General features: G+C 40.4%; 1 protein-coding gene across 2 annotated transcripts in view; it reads left to right on the top strand.

The window, feature by feature from the left end:
* Window positions 1-2666: 2666 nt before the first annotated feature.
* Window positions 2667-19015, top strand: part of CDS1 (CDP-diacylglycerol synthase 1) — a 34612-nt gene continuing 18263 nt past the window's right edge. Inside the window, exons 1-6 of one of the 2 annotated variants that reach the window (XM_061583315.1) lie at window positions 2667-3017; window positions 3638-3704; window positions 15665-15792; window positions 16839-16935; window positions 17509-17606; window positions 18071-18210. In XM_061583315.1, coding sequence (XP_061439299.1) covers window positions 3642-3704; window positions 15665-15792; window positions 16839-16935; window positions 17509-17606; window positions 18071-18210 — 526 coding nt within the window. In that variant the 5' untranslated portion in view covers window positions 2667-3017; window positions 3638-3641. Of the gene's footprint in view, window positions 3705-15664; window positions 15793-16838; window positions 16936-17508; window positions 17607-18070; window positions 18211-19015 lie in introns of both variants that reach the window. The other variant, XR_009757773.1, reaches the window with a different exon arrangement.

Raw genomic sequence — 19015 nt, 5'->3', positions numbered from 1 at the left:
CCAGAAGAATATAAAGATCAAATAAGGAACAGATTTGAGCCTTTAAACGTAGTTGACAGAGAACCAGAAGAACTATGGATTGAAGTCAGAGACATTATCAGGGAAGAATGGAAAAAGACAATACCTCTAGTTAAAAAGAGAGAAAGACTTCAATGGATGACTGACGAAACTCTTAAAATGGTTAAAGAAAGAAGGAAAGCAAAAGCAAAAGGAGATAGAAACATGATCAGAACCCCAAATGCAATAATACAGTGACTAGTATGTAGGGACAAAGAGAACAATTACAATAGTTATTGTATAGAAATAGAAGAGGATAACAAAAAGGGAAGAACAAGAGCCCTATTCCAAAAGATTAGAGAAATGAAAGGGAAATTTAAACCAAGAGTAGGGATGTTGAATAATCCACAGGGGAACACACTGACTGACCGAGATGAAATAAAAGGAAGATGGAAGCAATACATTGTTGAAGAACTATATAAAAAGATGCAAGGATGACAAATTCATTTATGGAGGAACCGTATGATGAAGAACCAGAAATTTTAGAATGCGAGGTGAAAGCTGCTCTTAAAATACTTGGAAGAAACAAATCACCAGGAACAGATGGCATACCAACAGAGTTGCTGCAAGTTACTGAGACTGAATCTGTCCAAAATGTGACAAAAATTTGTAAAGAAATATGGAAAACTAAACAATGGCCCACAGACTGGAATTCCAAAGAAAGAGGATCCCAGGGAATGCAGTAATTATCGAACTATTGCCTTAATATCCCATGCAAGTAAAGTAATGCTCAAGATTCTACAACAAAGGCTCTTATCATATATGGAGCAAGAAATGTCAGATGTCCAAGCTAGATTAGGATAATGGAACTGACCAAGGAATTTCAGAAGAAAATCACCCTGTGCTTTATAGATTACAGCAAAGCCTTTGATTGTGTAGATCATGAAAAACTATAGAATACTTTAAAAGAAATGGGGGTGCCACAGCATCTGATTGTCCTGATGCACAATCTATATCCCAGACAAGAGGCTACTGTAAGGACAGAATATGGAGAAACCGATTGGTTCCCAATCAGAAAGGGTGTGTGACGGGTGTATTTTATCACCCTATTTGTTGAATCTATATGCAGAACATATCATACTGGACCAAGATGAAGGAGATGTGAAAACTGGAGGGAGAAATATCAATAATTTAAGATATGCAGATGATACCATACTACTAGCAGAAACCAGTAAGATTTGAAATGAATGCTGTTGAAAGTTAAAGAGGAAAGCACAAAGTGAGATGGGTATCGGAGGCACTGTTTTACAGTGGTTCCGATCCTATCTCCAGGGTCGTTTTCAGAGAATAGCATTGGATGATTGTCTTTTGGCCTCCTGGCAGTTGTGCTGTCGGGTGCCTCAGGGTACCATCTTGTCCCCCATGCTGTTTAACAACTAGATGAAACCCTTGAAGTCCTTGGGAATGGTCATCAGGAGATTTGGGGTGAGGTGTCAGCAGTACGCTGATGTTACCCAGCTCTATTTCTGTGTAACATCTGAATTGGGAGAGGCTGTGCAAGCCCTGGACCAGGCACTGTGGGTTGATGGTTCCCAAATTCAGATAATTGATCAGTTGCCTGCTTTGGATGGGGTTGTACTCCCTCTGAAAGAGCAGGTCCGTAGTCTTGGGGGTGTTCCTAGATCCATCTTTGTTGCTAGAGGCCCACGTGACATCAGTGGCTAGTTGTGCTTTTTACCAGCTTCAACTGGTAATATATTATAACAGATACTATTGGGGCTCGCTGATTCATAGGGTCGCCATCCCCTAATCTGTTTTTTTTTTTTTTTTGCTGCTGGGTTAAGCATGAGCACCTCCTTAATGCCTTCACCCAAAACAAGAGAGGGTCCTAGGAGCCAATAAGCTTCCCCCAGGCACCTGGTTGGCCACTGTGAGAACAGGATGCTGGACTAGATGGGCCACTGGCCTGATCCAGCAGGCTCTTCTTATGTTCTTATGTTCTTAAGCATGAAAGGTGAGAGTGTTAGCTACTAAAAAGAGTCTTCTCAGTGGCTGACTCTCCTCCTTTCACTCTGATTGGCTCAAATCAGCAGGAAAGGACAAGGAAGCATGTTAGAAGACTCTTCTCAGTGCTAACACACTCTCATTTCATGCTGATTTACTTGTAGGATGCAGGAGACACAGGGACTCTGCTGGTACCCTGCTCCCAAAAAAGTAAGAAGGTCTCTAAGACTATACCCCTGGCACCCCTGTCAGAATTCCCGCTCCCCCTTCCGGCTCGGCGACGCAACTACAGTCCGGCAAAACCTTCTCCGCCTCCCTCTCCCTTTGCTGTCTGTTCCAGTTAGAGAAGGAGGAAAAGAGCCAGAGACAGGGGCGGAGCTAAACGCATCACACCAGGGGGCGTGGCCCGAGCCCGAGGAGAGGAGGGTTTGTCGGAGGAGCAAGAGCGCGCAAGCAAGCAAGCGAGAATTTGCCCGCCTGATTTCCTCCTCCTCCTCCTTCCTCCTCCTCCTCCTCTCTCTCTCTCTCTCTCTCCCTTTGCTTTTTTAGGAGTCGCTCTCGCGCACGACGCTTTTTTTTACGTGTGTGGCGGCTCGCGTTAGCAACGTTGCTGCGGCGCTTCTCGGAGAGGGGGGGGGGCGTGTGGGGAGGGATCCACTCACCTGGAGGCGTTGCTAAGCCCCGGGCGGGCAGGGAGAGGCGCTGAGGCGAGGGGCTCCGGGGTGTCCCCTCCTATTGGAGGGCTTACCGGAGGGAGGGCGGGAACCTTCACCTTTCATAGGGGTGTCTGTGTGTGTGTTCACGTCAAAGACGGGTGGGTGAGTGGAGATCAAGTTTATGTTGGGTGGGAGGACTGAGTGAGGGGCTAGATCCCTTAGTAGTTGGTCGGGAGGGGGCCTTTCCACCCTTGACGAGATTTCAGACCAGGTTTCTTGAGAAGCCCCACAAATTCTTCTGTGGGGGCCTCACGTGAGCTTGCGGGGGCAGAGCCTGTTCGGGGGCGTCTTAATTGTGAGGTGTGTATAATCCCCATGTAAGTCCCTTGCAGAACAGGTTTGAGCATCAGCTTTATTTTGGGGAAGGGTTGAGTGGATATCTTGGGTTGGTGAGTGGGTCTGCCAGAGTAAAGACCTGCCCTGCTTTTGTGGGGGAGGGAGTTGAGTAGGTTCCTCCCCCCCAACCCACCCCCCTTTTCTGAGAAAAGAAGCACGTCTATTTTAGAGTCTGTTTATTTGGGGCGAGAGGGATACTTTGCAAAGGAAGGCCTTTTGCAGGAGTCTTTCTGAATCAGGGTTGTCCCTGCTAAGTGGTGTGGAGCCATATCCTTGCAAAGGCTTTTAAAAGAGAGAGGTCTGGTCCATGTCTTGTTTCCTTTGCAGGAGAGAGTTGGGTTTTTTTGGGGTGGGGGTGGGGGTGGGGGAAGCTCCCTTTTGCATCCAGGGAATAAGGTTTTTTTTTCGTCCACAGTTCTCAGGGTGCTCACAAGGTGCCCACTGGGATGTAGAAGGGTGTTAGAGGCCTAACCTTTGCCATTAAAGTCTGTGATTTGTCCTCATTACAAGGCAGGGTAGTCCCCTGCACACATACATGCTACTTCCTCCCTGCTTTTGCTGCTGTTTTATTGACCTTACACCAGGGAAATGTCGGAACTGAGGAGACGAGGAGCTGGTGGAGATCATGAAACTGAAAACATAATTGACAAGGTAAGTTTGAATTGGCCTCTGTTTCCTTATACCTGCTTCCGGATGTAAGGATGTGGAAGGTGTGAGGTTTGTCTGTTTCTGGAGAGGATATTTACATAGCCTTTCCCCCAACCAGATTCTACCACCCTTTCTGCTTAGGGTGTAATGTAAGCAGTTCTTGCTTCTGAAGGAGGATTGAGGTTTGGAAGAGAGATGCTTCTTTGCCCATGTCTCCTCTTTCACTCAGTTATCATTTCACCTCTCAAGATATACTTGAGTAATCAAATTTGGGGCAGGTGTTTGTTTTCTTCACCTCTCTCTTAGGAAGTCACTCTTCCGTATTAGTGACACTTGACTGTTTTTATCCTGCAGTGAATGTGCAGAAAAAAATGAAAGTCATCCCTGCTGTTTTCCCCATGTTCATTTCTTACAAGGTTGAGAGTATAAACTGTAAATTGGTAAAGCTTAAGAATGCCATAGTTCCTCTTCTCTCTGGTTCTGTGCTAAGAGGCCATTCTTTCTGTACCTGCAGTGTGCACTCTGTGTAGAAGGCTGTTCCTTGCATCACTCCTCCCCTTGTTCAGTGTATTCACTAGATACAGGATGTAAACAGCAGGTTCATTAATACATTGACCCTGTGTACCAGAAGGAAGTAAAAGATTTGTTCTAGTTAGCTCATTTCTATCCCCATATCAGGTTATATATTTTATGGTTTTCTAACATAATTTGGCTCTGAGCTCAAATATGAGTTGAAATATATTATTTCAAGAGAAGAAGTTTTTATTTTTAAACAGCTCTGATGGAAATCTGTGTATCAGATTTTGTGCCTGTAGCCGTTAGGAAGAGGGGAAGGAATGGTGCACTAGTTGGGCTCCTGCCTTACATAAATTGCATAAGTATGATTTTAAATGGAGAAGCTTAGGCTTTTAAAAGTACATGTAATTCTTAATACCTAAATATTAAAGCTGACATTATATAAAACATAATAGATTTATCTTAATGAAACAACACTGAGATTTTAAACATGTTCAGGCTATGTTTGTATGTATGCTTTGCCAAAAATTGCAAAGATTTTATAATGCTAGGGAAGAAATGGAAATGGAGGAGTCTGGATTTTTTTTGCCTCTTTAATTACTGGTTAGAGTATTGGACTACAGCCTGGGAGACCAGGGTTCGAATCCCTACACAGCCATGAACCTCACTGGGTGACCTTGGGCCAGTCACTGCCTCAGAGGAAGGCAATGGTAAACCCCCTCTGAATAGGGCTTACCATGAAAACCCTATTCATCGACTTGAAAGCAGTCCATTTCCATTTTTCAATTACTTCCAGCAATAAAAAGATATTAAAGATGGGAAAAAAACCCTACTCTTTTAACATTGCATTTTAATATGAGCTAGAGTCTACATAATTGGTTATTGGGACACAAATTTGTTTGGTGGCAATACTAGTACATTTAACTGCAATCCAATACATGTCTACTCAGAAGTAAGCTCCATTGGGTTCAATGGGATTTACTTCCAGGTAAGTGTATATTTGATTGGCGCCTTAGTCTGTTGAATGTGCTTCAGGAAATCTTTCAATATTCAAATACTTTGAAGGAAACACTGAACAGGATTCTGGAGCAGATTCTGGGGCTCACACTTGGGACTTTTTTTTTCCAAGCAGCGGATAAGGTAAAAGTGTGTCTAGATTTTATCACTGCAAGTGGGACTCACCTGACTGAATGCTTGTGGTGGCTATTTCTCCAATGGGCATTGCAGCAACTAGAATCACTAACCCTGGCAATTTCTATGTGCAGGGATTTATGTTTATTATTGATATTTTTATCCCACATTTCAGACAATTGTCTCCTAAAGGTACTCACATCAAAAAGAGAGAAATGTGGTCTGCTATCAGGCTTATAAACTAAATATACATGGGAAGGGAAGTGGAGGGGAAAATGTAGAGGAAGATCAGTTCTTCAAAAATGGAACAAAATGGTACCAGTTCAAGCCAGGCTTCCCTTGCTGATGTACTTGCTTGAATTAGCAGTTGCTTGCTCTTGTACCGTTGGCTGATGGATGGGACTGGAATGTCCATTTCTTTCTACAGCTGCAAAGAAATTGGCAGTTGGAGCAGTTTTCTTTCTGGCAGGGCATGGGAAAACAAGCTCCCTGCAGTTGTTCCTTCTGTGGCCAGTGAATGGGACCAAGAGGGTCTCCTGTTTGCCATGATAATCTTACTGGGACCCAGGAGGAGCAGCCTCTTGCTGGCTCTTGGTCTCAGAGACCAGAGTGTGCTGCCTTTTAGCTCTACAGTCCAAGGGTAACTGGCAGTTCTTTCTGACAACAGGTCTCCAGTGTGGCTTACAATAAAGTTAACAAACAATTAGCATAAGTTTTTTTATAACAGGTGAAGGCTCTGGTGATGGAGAGTAGGTGATGATGTGAAAATGTCTACTTTTTGGTCCTTTACTGTTACTGCTGGTCCCTGATGTGTGGGGAGTTATGTTTAATGAAGGACTATTTGGTCATAGTGAGCCATTGTGGTGTAGTGGGTAGAGTGTTGGACTACGACCTGGGTGACCAGGCTTCGAATCCCCACACAGCTATGAAGCTCACTGGGTGACCTTGGGCCAGTCATTGCCTCTCAGCCTTACCATGAAAACCCTATTCATAGGGTTGCCATAAGTTGGAATCGACTTGGAGGCAGTCCATTTCCATTTCACTCAGTCACATCCTCACCTGAAGTATGAAGTTGTAAAGATGGTGGCCTAGAACACATTGCAGCTGTATGTTGCAGTGGAAGATTGAAGGGCATTTTCTATACTGCCTTTCAGATCCATTTATCCATCATTACTGATATTCATTGAGGAACTGTTAATAAGCTTCCAAAGAATCCCAGGATTTTCTAGAATACTGTTTAAAGCAACTGAATTAGGTTTGTAGGCTGCTTAAAGAACTGTGTGAACAATTGCATCCTTGTAGTATGCTCCGAAGTGTGTTGATTCTTAAGTATGTTCTACTGAACTCAGAAGGACTTATTCCTTTTCAGCATGCTTAGGATTGTGGTCTTAGTTTTGAATGATACAGGACTCATATTGCCTGTTTTGTCAGAGTAGGATGTTGCCTGTGATCGTTAATGCCACTGTAAAGTGGCTAGTCTCTTAATTACTGCACCAACAAACACCTGCCCCAAAACATAACATTACTGTTATCATCTTTCATGAACTAAGGCTTGAATTTTGAGAGCCCCATGAAGCACTTGTGCTGATGAAGGGGTCGCTCATTTCTTCTTGTTGTTAGAGTCCTTATTATTTGATACTCTGCAGGGTCACCCAAGCTCCAAAAATGGCTTTTTTAAATAGATTGTGGGGCTGTGGTAAAAAGAGAAGGCTGAAAAGCTCTGGAACAGTTGTGACTATGGAGATCCTAAAGGGTGATGGATGATGTCTTTGTGGAACTTCAGGCTTAGGATAGCTATGAATGTTAGAATGCGTCTTGATACTTTTTGGGAAACTTTCAGAAGTATCAATACTGAGTAGAACATAATTATGTTTCTTGTAATTCCGTTTGCGGGTCATTAGAAAGCAAGCTAAGAGCCTAGCATATTGTGGATTCTTATGACTTGATCCTTCACTGTGCTTAGATCAGAAATAACAATTTATAAACTAGATGATTTTTATTTTGTGTGTGTGTGTGTGTGTGTGATGTGCCTTCAAGTCGATTACGACTTATGGCAACCCTATGAATCAGCGACCTCCAGTTGCATCTGTTGTAAACCACGCTGTTCAGATACTGCACGTTAATAATTTTCAGTGTTTATAATATTTCATCGCATCTAGATTTTATTGAGACTCTAGTAATCAGAGATATTCAGCTGAAACCAACCCATCCGCATAAAAGTTCAACGTGCTTTACTTAAGATAGAGTATGTTCTGCTAGATGTGTGTTTTTCCTCTGGGGAAACTTTTAAACAAAATGACTCATATACTTTTTTACACAATAAGTATTATGTGCCACCTGTCATTCTTTTATGACTCCACAATACCTTAGTGGAGACAACTAGAAATAACTGAATTTTCAAAAAGTGATATGTGTAATGTCAGTAGCTTCAATCTAGACTTCTATTCAGAATAAATACACAAATGATGCTGATAATAGGATCGGGTATTGATGGGTCAAAAAAGATGTGTGTCAGTGGACTGGTCAAATATTTTTAAAGGATTAACTTTATTAGAGCAACAAAAAAGAAAGTTTAATCAACAACAGGTTGTATTACTTATTCTAATTACAAAAACAAATCACAGAGCAATCATATGTACCTAGGAAGAGGAGATCTGCAATAGAGCATCCACAGCCCTGCTGGTTTGCTTTGCCTGGGGCATAAGGGGTGTGTTGTATGTGATCTCACCCTGAGTTCCTTTGGAGGAAGGGTGGGATACAAATTTAATAAACAGATAAAATGAGTTTTTTTCTATGCCAGTTGCAAAATTGGGCCTCATGGGGAATCCATAGGGATTTGGATCTAGTGAATCCAAAGCTACTGGCACTTCTCACAAGGTTTTTGTCTTACTACTGGTGAGGCAGCTTTCTGCCTGCTTGGGGAAAGCCTCCCTCACAGTGGAGTGCACCCCCTCTTTGGCGGTGAGTTTCACTGCTGGCAGAGAGAAGATTACACACAATCATACAATCTCCTTCAAAGCCATTGACATGAAGTGGTTAGGGTTGCAGGTTAATTTCATTGTTGCACAATAACAGCTAATGCTGAAAAATTCTAGTTTATTATAACTGTTAACAATTTTAAATAAGATTTCTATCATTTTGAACAATTCACTTCTCTTTGTCTTTTATCGATGAACGTCAGGGTCAGCCTAAAGTAGCAACATTTAAAAGATAGAAATTAAAACAGAAATAAAGGAAGGGAATAGCAAACAAGATGGAGTCATACATGGCCGTAGATAGTGACCATTGCTACTGTTTGGTGATGCCTGAAGTTATAGCAGATGGTCAGCAAGAGATTTGCTGTACTATTAGATTTTTCCCTGCTAGGGAGTTCCTGACCTAGGGAGCAGGCAGCTAACAAATGATGCCATAATGAAACAAAAAAGTTAAGTGTCATCTACAAAATGGAATTTTTGGCTTCATGCAACATTTGACCATGGATTTTTTTAAAAAAGAAAAAGCAGTCAAGTGGCTTAACAGTATTTGATTCAGTAGTGTACTAACCCAAGCTTTGTATGAATCAACCCCTTGCTGCCCAATTCTAATATGGGTGAGAGTGTTAGGTGTGGAGGTACGCCTTGTATATAGAAAGGCATACCATTCTAATTTGTTTGGAGAGAAGGGAAATGAAATATTTAACTTCTATATATTATAATCTGTTGGGATGTCTTACTTTATTTTGTCTAAATAAGCTAGTTTAAACCTATAATCCTGGCAGTGTGCAGCTCTTCAAATTCTCTAAAGCAGAGGTGCTGGGAGTCCACTCTGGAGTTTTATTCAAACAACATCCATTCCACCCCTGATCTGTGGTTCCTATTGTTATCTTTTTAAAAATACACATGGATTTTAATATGTTCCATGCCTAGATGAGCTTCATTGTTTGAAGTTGTAGTCCCTCCCAGCCATCTATGTTTTTGACCTAGAGATGAAAGGCTGTATATGGAAATAAAGAGGGGGGCAATCATGTGATTCTGTTTAGTAAGCAGTTCCTAAAACCTGATTCAAATGCTAAATAGTTGTTGATGTATTTTTATACTTGTGTCTACTTTTTCTGTAGGCCGCCTTGAGGGCCTTCCAGCCGAAAGGCAGGGTATAAATAAACATATAACATAACATATAACATAGTCTTGCTAGGTTTCTGTTGTTCTTTCCCCCAGACTATGTTTCCTGTGTCATTTGGCTGAAACTTTAGGCTGTTTCTGGTTCTGAAGCTGTGACACAGGTGAGGAAAAGAGGATGAACACAGTAGTTTGGCAGGGTGGGACAAATGGTGGCATCTCCTCCTTGAAAGGTCCTCCCAAGGTTTGTGTATCCTGTTTCTTTTTGAATAGGATGATCCATGGTTTTCTAAAGGTATCTAGTTCTCCCAATAGCAGCTTGTGGCAAAGCAGTGGAACATAAAATGTTTTGGACTCCAGCTTCCATCCGATTGTGATAGAGGTGAGGAAAAAGAAGAGGAGGTTGAGAAGAGTAGAGGTGGGACAAATGGTCACACAGCACAAAAGGGTTTGGCATATATAAAATACTCCTAACATATTATTTTGCGGCATGCCACATATTATATTGCAGGGTGCCACGGCATCAGGTACAAGTGAGCAAAATACACCGTGCTATATGTGCCACCTCCTCCAGGGTAAGAAATAAATCTAAATGGCTCATGCAAGTAAACTAAAGATTGATGCAGGACACACTGAGCATGATTTTGACATCCACAGTTGTGTGAGTGGATTTCCCTTTCCTCGCCTTTCCTCTGCATTCTGTTCCACCCACAGATGGGCGCAATTGGGTATCAGCCTTGGTGTTCAAAGCACTTCACATATGTTTCAATATTCCATACAACGTCCCTCTAAAATAGGCTAGTGTTAGCTACATGTTGCAGATGAGGACTTGAGGTGACAATGAATAGTCGCTTGCTCAAGTCCACCTAGTGAGTTTATGCCTGAGGTGACATTTGAACCAGGGGCTTCTCTGGATTCTGCTTTTAGCCACTTTGTTATTACCAAATGTATCTCCTTGTCTCACGAAAAGTGCCTCATTTTTAAATTCTAATCAGAATATGAATTTGATTTTAAGCATAAAAATAGTCTATCTTATAAAACTTAAATAGTTTCCTATAGGAAGATTTTATGTAAAGTTTTGCAAATAAAATAAATAATTTTTTTATGGTACGTTCAGAAACAGATTATTGGCCATAACATGGCTAAGTTTTTGGTTCTGATTTATGTTAAATCATGGATTGGGAAGTGGACTGAAATACTTTGCTCATTTAGCCAAATTGTTTTGGCAGACTTTTAAACTCTTTCATGTTTAAAACTATTTAGAAGTATCACTTTCCGCTCTTATTTCTGTTTCTTTTTTAATTGCATGCTTCATAATGGTACTTCACTGGCTATTGAAGGAGCACCTTGTGTTCTTAAACTTCCCAGCTTTCTAGAATTATCGAGGTCACAGAGCTGTTCAGGTTACAATCTTGTGCATACTTTCCTTATAAGTACGCCTAGATTAATTCACTGAGAATAAACATGTATAGGACTGTGCTGAATGACATCCTGAGAAAGGTACAACTGGTACTCTGGAATTAACTAGGAAATTACTTAGATGTGGCACCTTTTAAAGTTAATAGATATATTGTGGCATAAGCTTTAGTGAACTATGCTATATTTCACTTGAGATGCATGAACATTTTAGGAAGTGGGCTGTAGTCCATCGAAGCTTATGCGACAATACATTTGTTAGTCTTGAAGGACCACAACAAGGTTCTTTGTTCCAACAGGCTACCCCTCTGAAATAAGGAATTAGTTAGTAACTTTAAACTAGGACAGTTTCTTTCAGAATCCAGACTTTCAGTCTCTGGCATTGTGATGCATGTGAAAGCTAGAGGTATGCTGTGGTACCAGAAAAAAACAACTAGAAAAGCAAGTGATCAACATAGCAGTAGCAAGATGACCTCAAAGTATTCAGTCTGAAAAATCAAGCAGAAGCTCAAACTAAAAGGTCTCATTCATTTTCATGATGTAGCTCACATAATCATAGAGTGGCTAGTGGGTTATTTAAACTATGTAATAATATTACTGAAGTATTTAATAGATTATTATATTTTGATTTAGCACCTGAAATTGTAGAGAGCCATTTAGTTTTCTGTAGCAAGGCAAGTGTTCTTTGAGAAGATCTAGTGACTTTAAATATTGTAATATGTGATAACAGGCATTCTGGATTTTAGGTACCCTTTTCATGAAAGAGGTTACTGATTCCTTATATCCATAGTCATAGGAAATAGGAAGCTGCAGTTTGCAGGATCTGCATACGTTTGCACTCTGGATTCTGAGTACATTGTGCACTACTTTGAAGGCCTAGTTCATGTGGTTAATTGCTCTTATCTGAGGCTGCTTCAGGCTGAATGCCTTCTTGTGATGAAGCATTGTGGCTTAAAATAAACTGAGTTTGAATCCTAGCAAGACAGAGGCATTGTTGGTTAGTGATTCCCGAGTCTGGATAATTGGTCAATTGCCTGCTTTAAATGGGGTCGTACTCCCTCTGAAAGGGCAGGTTCATAGTCTAGGGGTGCTCCTGGATCCATCCAGGTAACCTCAGTGGCTAAGAGAATCTTTTACCAGCTTCAGTTGGTAAGACACCTGCAGCCCTTTCTGGACTGGGATAGCCTGACTACTGTTGTCCATGCACTGGTAACCTCCAGGCTGGATTACTGTGATGTGCTGTATGTGGGGCTGCCCTTGAGGGTGGTCTGGAAGTTGCAGCTTGTGCAAAATGTGGCGGTGCGACTGCTCACTGGGGCAGGGTATCACCAACATGTCACCCTGCTGCTGAAAGAATTGCACTGGCTGCTGATTACCTACCGGGCCAAGTTCAAAGTTCTGGTTTTGGTATACAAAGCCCTACACAGCTTGGGACCAGGATACCTCAAAGATCGACTTACCACTTATATACCCACTCGATCACTGTGCTCCGCAGGTGAGGGCCTCCTGCAGATACCATCTGATCAGGAGGTTCGTAACGCACAGCATAAGAGAGCAGACCTTTAATGTTATGGCACCTACCCTTTGGAATTTCCTCTCCTTAAATATTAGACAGGCACCATCTCTATTATCTTTTTGGCATCTACTGAAGACCTTCCTCTTTCAACAAGCCTTTTAAGTAAAGACCTTATCCCATTTTGCGTCTGTGTTGGAATTGCTTTTTAAGATGTTTTTAAAGCTTGTTTTTAAAGATTTTTAAAATATATTTTGTTTTAATATGTTTTCAAAAATGTTTTGTTTTAATATATTTTAAAATCTGTTTTGAAGATGTTTTTGGAGTGTTTTTAGTATTTTTGTTTGCTGCCCTGGGCTCCTTTTGGGAGGAAGAGCAGGATATAGTTTACTTTCCATCCTGTCTTAAAAAGCAAACAGTTGTTGTGATTAGTTTTTCAAAAGCTACACTTACTAAGATAACTTTGTTCTTGTTTTGGTATCTGTCTTCTCATGCAAGAGTGTTTTGCCACTGGTTTCACGTAAGTGGGACATCCACTTGAAGTGCAACAAAGTTGTAGAAAAGTGGAGCTTTTGCTGTGCTGTGTTAATTATCTCAATGTTAATTATTTCAATGTTTAGTGTTTGCTTGCACAAAATGTACATTTAAGCATATGTCCTCACAGAAATTAGTTCTGAAGAATGAACTGGATATGAGAAATCTTCAGGAATTATTCAAATGCTGTGTTACATTAGATATTGGATTGTAAAAATGTGTTGTGGGATATATAGTCCTGATTCACTAAAAGTGTTATTAAAAAGTAAAGATAGCCATAAGAAAATCCAAATTTCATACTTGGCACTACTGTATTAGGCCAACCAACATGTCATGAAGTAGTATGCATGCTTTCAACTACTCCAGAAACACTTCATCATGGTAAACATAGCAAGGGAGGCTGATGCTAAAGCCATGGAGTCTGCATCTGTTTACAGTCTTAACATGGTGATATTGGCAAGACCAGTCCCCTTGCTAGTTAATGCACAGGGTAGAGGATTCTTGCTTTCTCCCTTTGTCCGTGCCTATATAGAGTCCTTGTATGTCCAGTGTTAGTTCACCTAAGCTCACAGGTTATCAATAGCAGTCATCTAGTGTAGGTGAAGAATAGAGGAGACCCCACTCAAGAATTCTTGAGTCTTGGGAGGTACCAGAAATTTTCTATTTGGGAGTCAGACTTCAGATAGCAGAACAGTATTTATAATATATGCTATTTAGTCATATCTTGCACACTAAAACTAATAAAATGCATTCTAGGTGACCTTAGCCATCATTGCAGAAACAGAAAAATAGAAATATATATCAGCATGAAAGAAATTGCTGGATATCCATTTAACATCAAAGCGTAAGACCCTGAAGGCACATCTTAGTTAAAACAAGTTACAGTAGATGGACTGAGTTAAACTTTTAAGTCATATCACAGAGCCAAAGTTACAAAGTACATGGAAATACATGTCATGATACATCACCCATCCGATGTCATGGATGGAATAGATGGATGGTTTTCTCACCCCCACAAAACAAACAAAAACAAACACTCTCTCGCCACACACTCTCCCACATGGTGGAATGATACCTGGAAAAGCCACCTTTCAAGTGAGACCAAAGGTCTGTTTTTTCTTCTACCCCCCCCCCACTCCAGCAGAGCTGAGGGGTAATGAGTGCTGTAAAACCTAGCTTTTTATACACTTTTTATGTAAGGGAAGGTATGTTCCCAGGGCCTTATCAGCTACCGCCTGTTAGAAATGGCGTTAGCTGCCTCCTTGCCGTCTCTTTCTGCAGCCTCATCAGGCTCTCCATTGGGTCGTTAGTCAGATGCTCCCATTGGGTCTTCTATTGTCAACTGCTTGGAAAGTCTGCTTTGCCCTGTCTGCAAGTGTCAGCCATGCCATATCATGAACTTCCTCTTCCTTCATGTTGATATTTAACATAACACATTGACTGTCTGCCCAGACTTTTTATCTTGTACCATTCCAGTTGTTTTCATAGGAAAATTACAGCTTTGTTCAGGAGATGGAGGAAAAAAGGGGGGACAGTTTTAAATTATTCCTTCTCTGCCTATTATGCTCTTATGCATGAGGCAGACTTTATTAGCTGTTTCAGCTAATCTTAAGCATATTCTAAGCAAATCTTAAGCATATATAAATGATTTCAGCATATTTTAAGCCATTATCCAGGCTGGTCTATTACAATGGAATGTGGGAGGAGGTAGCAAACATTCAAATGAGATTCTACTAGGTACTGTGCAGGTTTCAGGTTGTACCTAGGGCTGTTAGGGAAGAATGGACATACAATGGCTGATGCTCCCATCTTTGAAAATATAAAATCCAGCTGTTTCCCAGTCTGTCTCTATCCTTAGGCAAAAGCTGTGCTGCTGTCTGGAAATGTAGGGAGACTTTTCTGCATTACTGGACCAGCATCACTAATGGATACTGTGGCTGAAATATAGCCTCAGACTGTTCGAAATATAGCCTCAGACTGTTCAAAGTATATATCAGTTTTGAAAAGTCAAGTCTATCTTATTACATAGCTATTTTTGTTTGGCTGAAATCATGGTTCTAGGTATTTATATCATATTTGGTTGGAAATATGGGTGCTGACTGGATAGAGAGGGTAAAAATTGAAGGTATGCATTCCTTCAGTAATTTTGTTATTTCTTCTTTAGAAAAGGGGTTTCAGGGTAAAATTTGTATATAGAATTTATGCCCTAGTTGCAGCCTAAAGTTCAGTCTTCAGTGCTTACTTCAACTACTGCAGGGAAACAGTGTACTAAATTTGGGAACTAGAGCCGAGGTGTGAAGCCATGAAAAACATGCCACGAAGGAGTTATTTTAAAAGATTATACAAGCAGGTACAGCAAGGCTACTCTCACAGCTCTTAAGAAGGCCCATCATATGTCTATGAATGTTTGCCTCCTATCAGTTCTCATAGCACTTAAAAAGTTATCCCAATCCTGTGTCTCCCTGAATTGAGCAGCTCCCAGGATAAGTCTGCAAGTAAGAAAAACACTTTATACCCTGGACTCAATTTTCTATAGTTTAGACAAGTGAGGTTTGTGAAACACTAATTTGCCCAAGGCCTGTTTAGACAGCCCCCCTCCTCCAGCCATATCTTATACCTAATAAGCTATTTCTTCTTGCTGCACACCACACCTCACTTTGGATAAATGCCTATATTGCAGTACGGATAAATAATATTCTGGTGTATGTGTTCTTAGCTGCCTCAGTTTCGTGTTTGCATCTTCTGTTTTGTTTTAGGATGTGGATGGAGATGATAGATTTGGGGAACTAGACCTCAGAACTGATGCAGAAGTTCCTGAAGTTGTTCAACCAGCAGACAGCACTCCAGAAATTTTAAAAAAGGCCTTTTCTGGCTTGTCTTCCAGGTAATGGAAAAATAAAGTTGATCTAGATCAGCCTTTCCCAACCAGTGTGCCTCCAGATGTTGTTGGACCACAACTCCCATCTTTCCTGACCATTGGCAATGCTGGCTGAGGCTGATGGGAGTTGTGGTCCAACAACATGTGGAGGCACACTGGTTGGGAAAGGCTGATCTAGAGAAGTATTACTGTAAAATTAATCTTTGCAACAGTAGACGCAAGCTAAAACTTTGTTTTATTTATTTTATTTATTATTTGATTTATATCCCTCCCTTCCTCCCAGCAGGAGCCTGTTTTCAGAATTGTTTGCTTGGCAGTACATTCAGGGAACCATTTGAATGGGAATAGATTTTTTGAAAAAATAGTCAACCATCACCCATTGTTATGCCATTATTATCTCTCCTTATTTTCTTGTACCTTGCCCCATTCATACAGGCATTTAGGTGAACTTTGAAGACCTTCCTCTTCAATGCTATCTTTAACTAAGAGTTAAACTAGTTTGGGAGTTACAAAACAGCTTTTTATGCTTGCTATTTGTATCTTGCCTTTTCACTTGCTTGTATATTGCTTTGGGGGTATAGCTCTAAAAAACAACTAAAGAAACTTTAAAAAATACTGTTTTTATTATTTTGTAACATTTTAATGATGTTCCTTGCCTTGAGAGCCCTAGATAAGGGGTAAGTGATGGAAATGTTATTTATTTAAAATATTTAAGGTGGTATTCTTTCACATAGCTGTTTCATGAAATGCATTCCTCTAACAAAATAAAAATGTCTAACTCATACGCACGCACACTTCAAATAACATCTCATTGAACCTGATGAGACTAATTTCTGATTAATTAGGTTGCATTGTCAGTGGTGTTCTCACCTGGAAATTGAGTTTAGGTTTAAGATTAATGAAAAGGTTTTATTTGACAGTCAATATTCCTGTGCTCAGTTAGCAATTTCCATCATAGAGAATGCAGCTTAATTGCTAACTTTGACATATGTTTCTCTTGTGAAGAGGCAGGTAAATGCAAAATTATATCTTATGTGTTTTTCCCTTTGCAGATGGAAGAATTGGTGGATTCGTGGGATTTTAACTTTAGCTATGATTTCATTTTTTTCCCTTGTCATATACATGGGGTCATTTATGCTGATGCTGCTCGTAAGTTTGCTGAACTATCAAAATTAATCTGCACTCTTTTAGCATACCTGAAAACCAATTTGTTAGTCACTTCAGGCTGCCTTTCCCTGATATGTCCATTTTGAAACCCGAGCTAATTGATTAGCATAGTAATATATACTGAAAGTCTCCTTTCTTTTTATAATTCAGCACTGCTTGTGGTTCAAATTGACATGTAAAAGCTAGAACTGCTACTTGTAGTTCTAGTTGAAACCTGAAGACATCACAGCTCTGAAATGTCCAGTAAACTCTTGTATCTCTGTGTGCTTCCCCATTTGCAGTAATATTGAGCGTAGCTCTTTACATTCAATGTGATGTACATTGGGAGCTGCCTTTGATGTTGTATGAATGAGGAAGCTTGTGCACTGAATTTCTGAAGTGCCTGTGTTTCTGTTCTATCAGAAGGCATCTGTGAATTCAGTAATACCATGTCAAAATATTTTGACTCAGCTAAGACTAGCTTCAAAGTCTCCAGAATAGCAGCATATGAATATGATGTATTTTTATCCTGTATTAAATTTTAGAACCTCATTCACCTTTTTGCCTTAATTTCAGGTCCTGAGCATACAAGTAAAGTGCTTCCATGAAATCATCACTATAGGTTACAGAGTCTATCGTTCTTATGACTTGCCATGGTTTAGAACTCTGAGTTGGTAAGTAACAAGTAGAAATTTTCGTTTTAGCTCTTTCCAGATTGTCTCCATCATATTCATTAGGATGACTTTCTAGTGAAAGCACAGACCTAGGATTTACTGATTCTGCTTCCAACTGCTGGTTTTGTGGTGCTTCACTTCTATACTTAATTTAAAGTTAATGAGACATCTGAAACTCTGTATCAGTTGAATTGATCAAATACTTCAATAATGGACACATTTAAAAGGAATGTAACACTTTAAAATGATTACATTCTGTTGTATTGCATGCAAAAAACCCCAACAACATATTGTATTTGCTTAGCAGAGACTCTGTTGCACTGCAGTATCTGAGTATACAAAATGTTGGCATTTTCCTGTACTGAACTGAGTGAATTTTCACCTTCAAAGATATAAGTGTATGAAAGGAGGAAAAAGATGTGGCTCCCTTCTTAGAATAACTCAAACTGCTATATATGTTTCAGGTATTTCTTGCTGTGTGTGAACTACTTTTTTTATGGAGAGACTGTAGCAGATTACTTTGCCACATTTGTCCAGAGAAGAGAACAACTTCAGTTCCTAATTCGCTACCACCGATTTATATCTTTTACGCTTTATCTAGCAGGTAACTTGGTACAACTTCTCAGTTGCCCTGTCACATTTTATTTACTACTGTGTAGCATACCTTGGGTCAGATTCCAGTGTTATTTCCTTCTGTGCTAGTATGAGGCTTTATCTTCAAAATATTGAAGGCACCACTTAGAGCAGAAATTACAGAATGAATTAAATACATGCAACCTTTGAAAACGATATTCATGGGTTACAGTGAAGGAATTTTGGCAGTTTTCTGCCATCTCAGGGCTCCAGCATTATTTTGATGAATGTCTTTCATGTTGCATGACTTTGGTGTTGGAAAGTGGTGCAGAAAGGGCTGTAGAAATCATAGCTAAAGGCCCAGAATGTGTCCAGAATTGTAATCACAGCTAAAGGCCCAGAATGTGCCCAGAATTTAAAAAAAATAACTGGAGCAGTGCCATCCATTTGGGCTTAGAAAAATTAACCTTACTGAGAACGCTTCATAGGAAGACATGGCAAATGGTATGTTAAAATTCCAGAATAACATGGTAGACCAGGATAGAGTGATGGTGGGCTGAAGTCCACCAGTGTACCCCCACCTTGTGCTTGCTTGTTACTGGCATTCTTGCAAAGAATACTGGAATCGACTGATCTTGATCTGATCCTGCGAGGCACTTAGTGTTGTTAAGTGATATCGGTTATGCATAGTTGCTTGACAGATTATGTATTCTTAACAGAGTTTGTATTCTTGCTTTGAAAATGTAATGTGCACTGATGGACCATGAAGATTCAAGGTCTGGAGCAGCCAAAATGGTGCTCTCCAGTTGTAGTGGACTAAATTACCACCAGTCCCA

Source organism: Rhineura floridana, chromosome 9 (genome assembly GCF_030035675.1).
Source record: "Rhineura floridana isolate rRhiFlo1 chromosome 9, rRhiFlo1.hap2, whole genome shotgun sequence".
Taxonomy (NCBI): Eukaryota; Metazoa; Chordata; class Lepidosauria; order Squamata; family Rhineuridae; genus Rhineura; species Rhineura floridana.
Note: the sequence above shows the minus strand (reverse complement) of the source record. Positions and strands in the feature narration are given on the sequence as shown.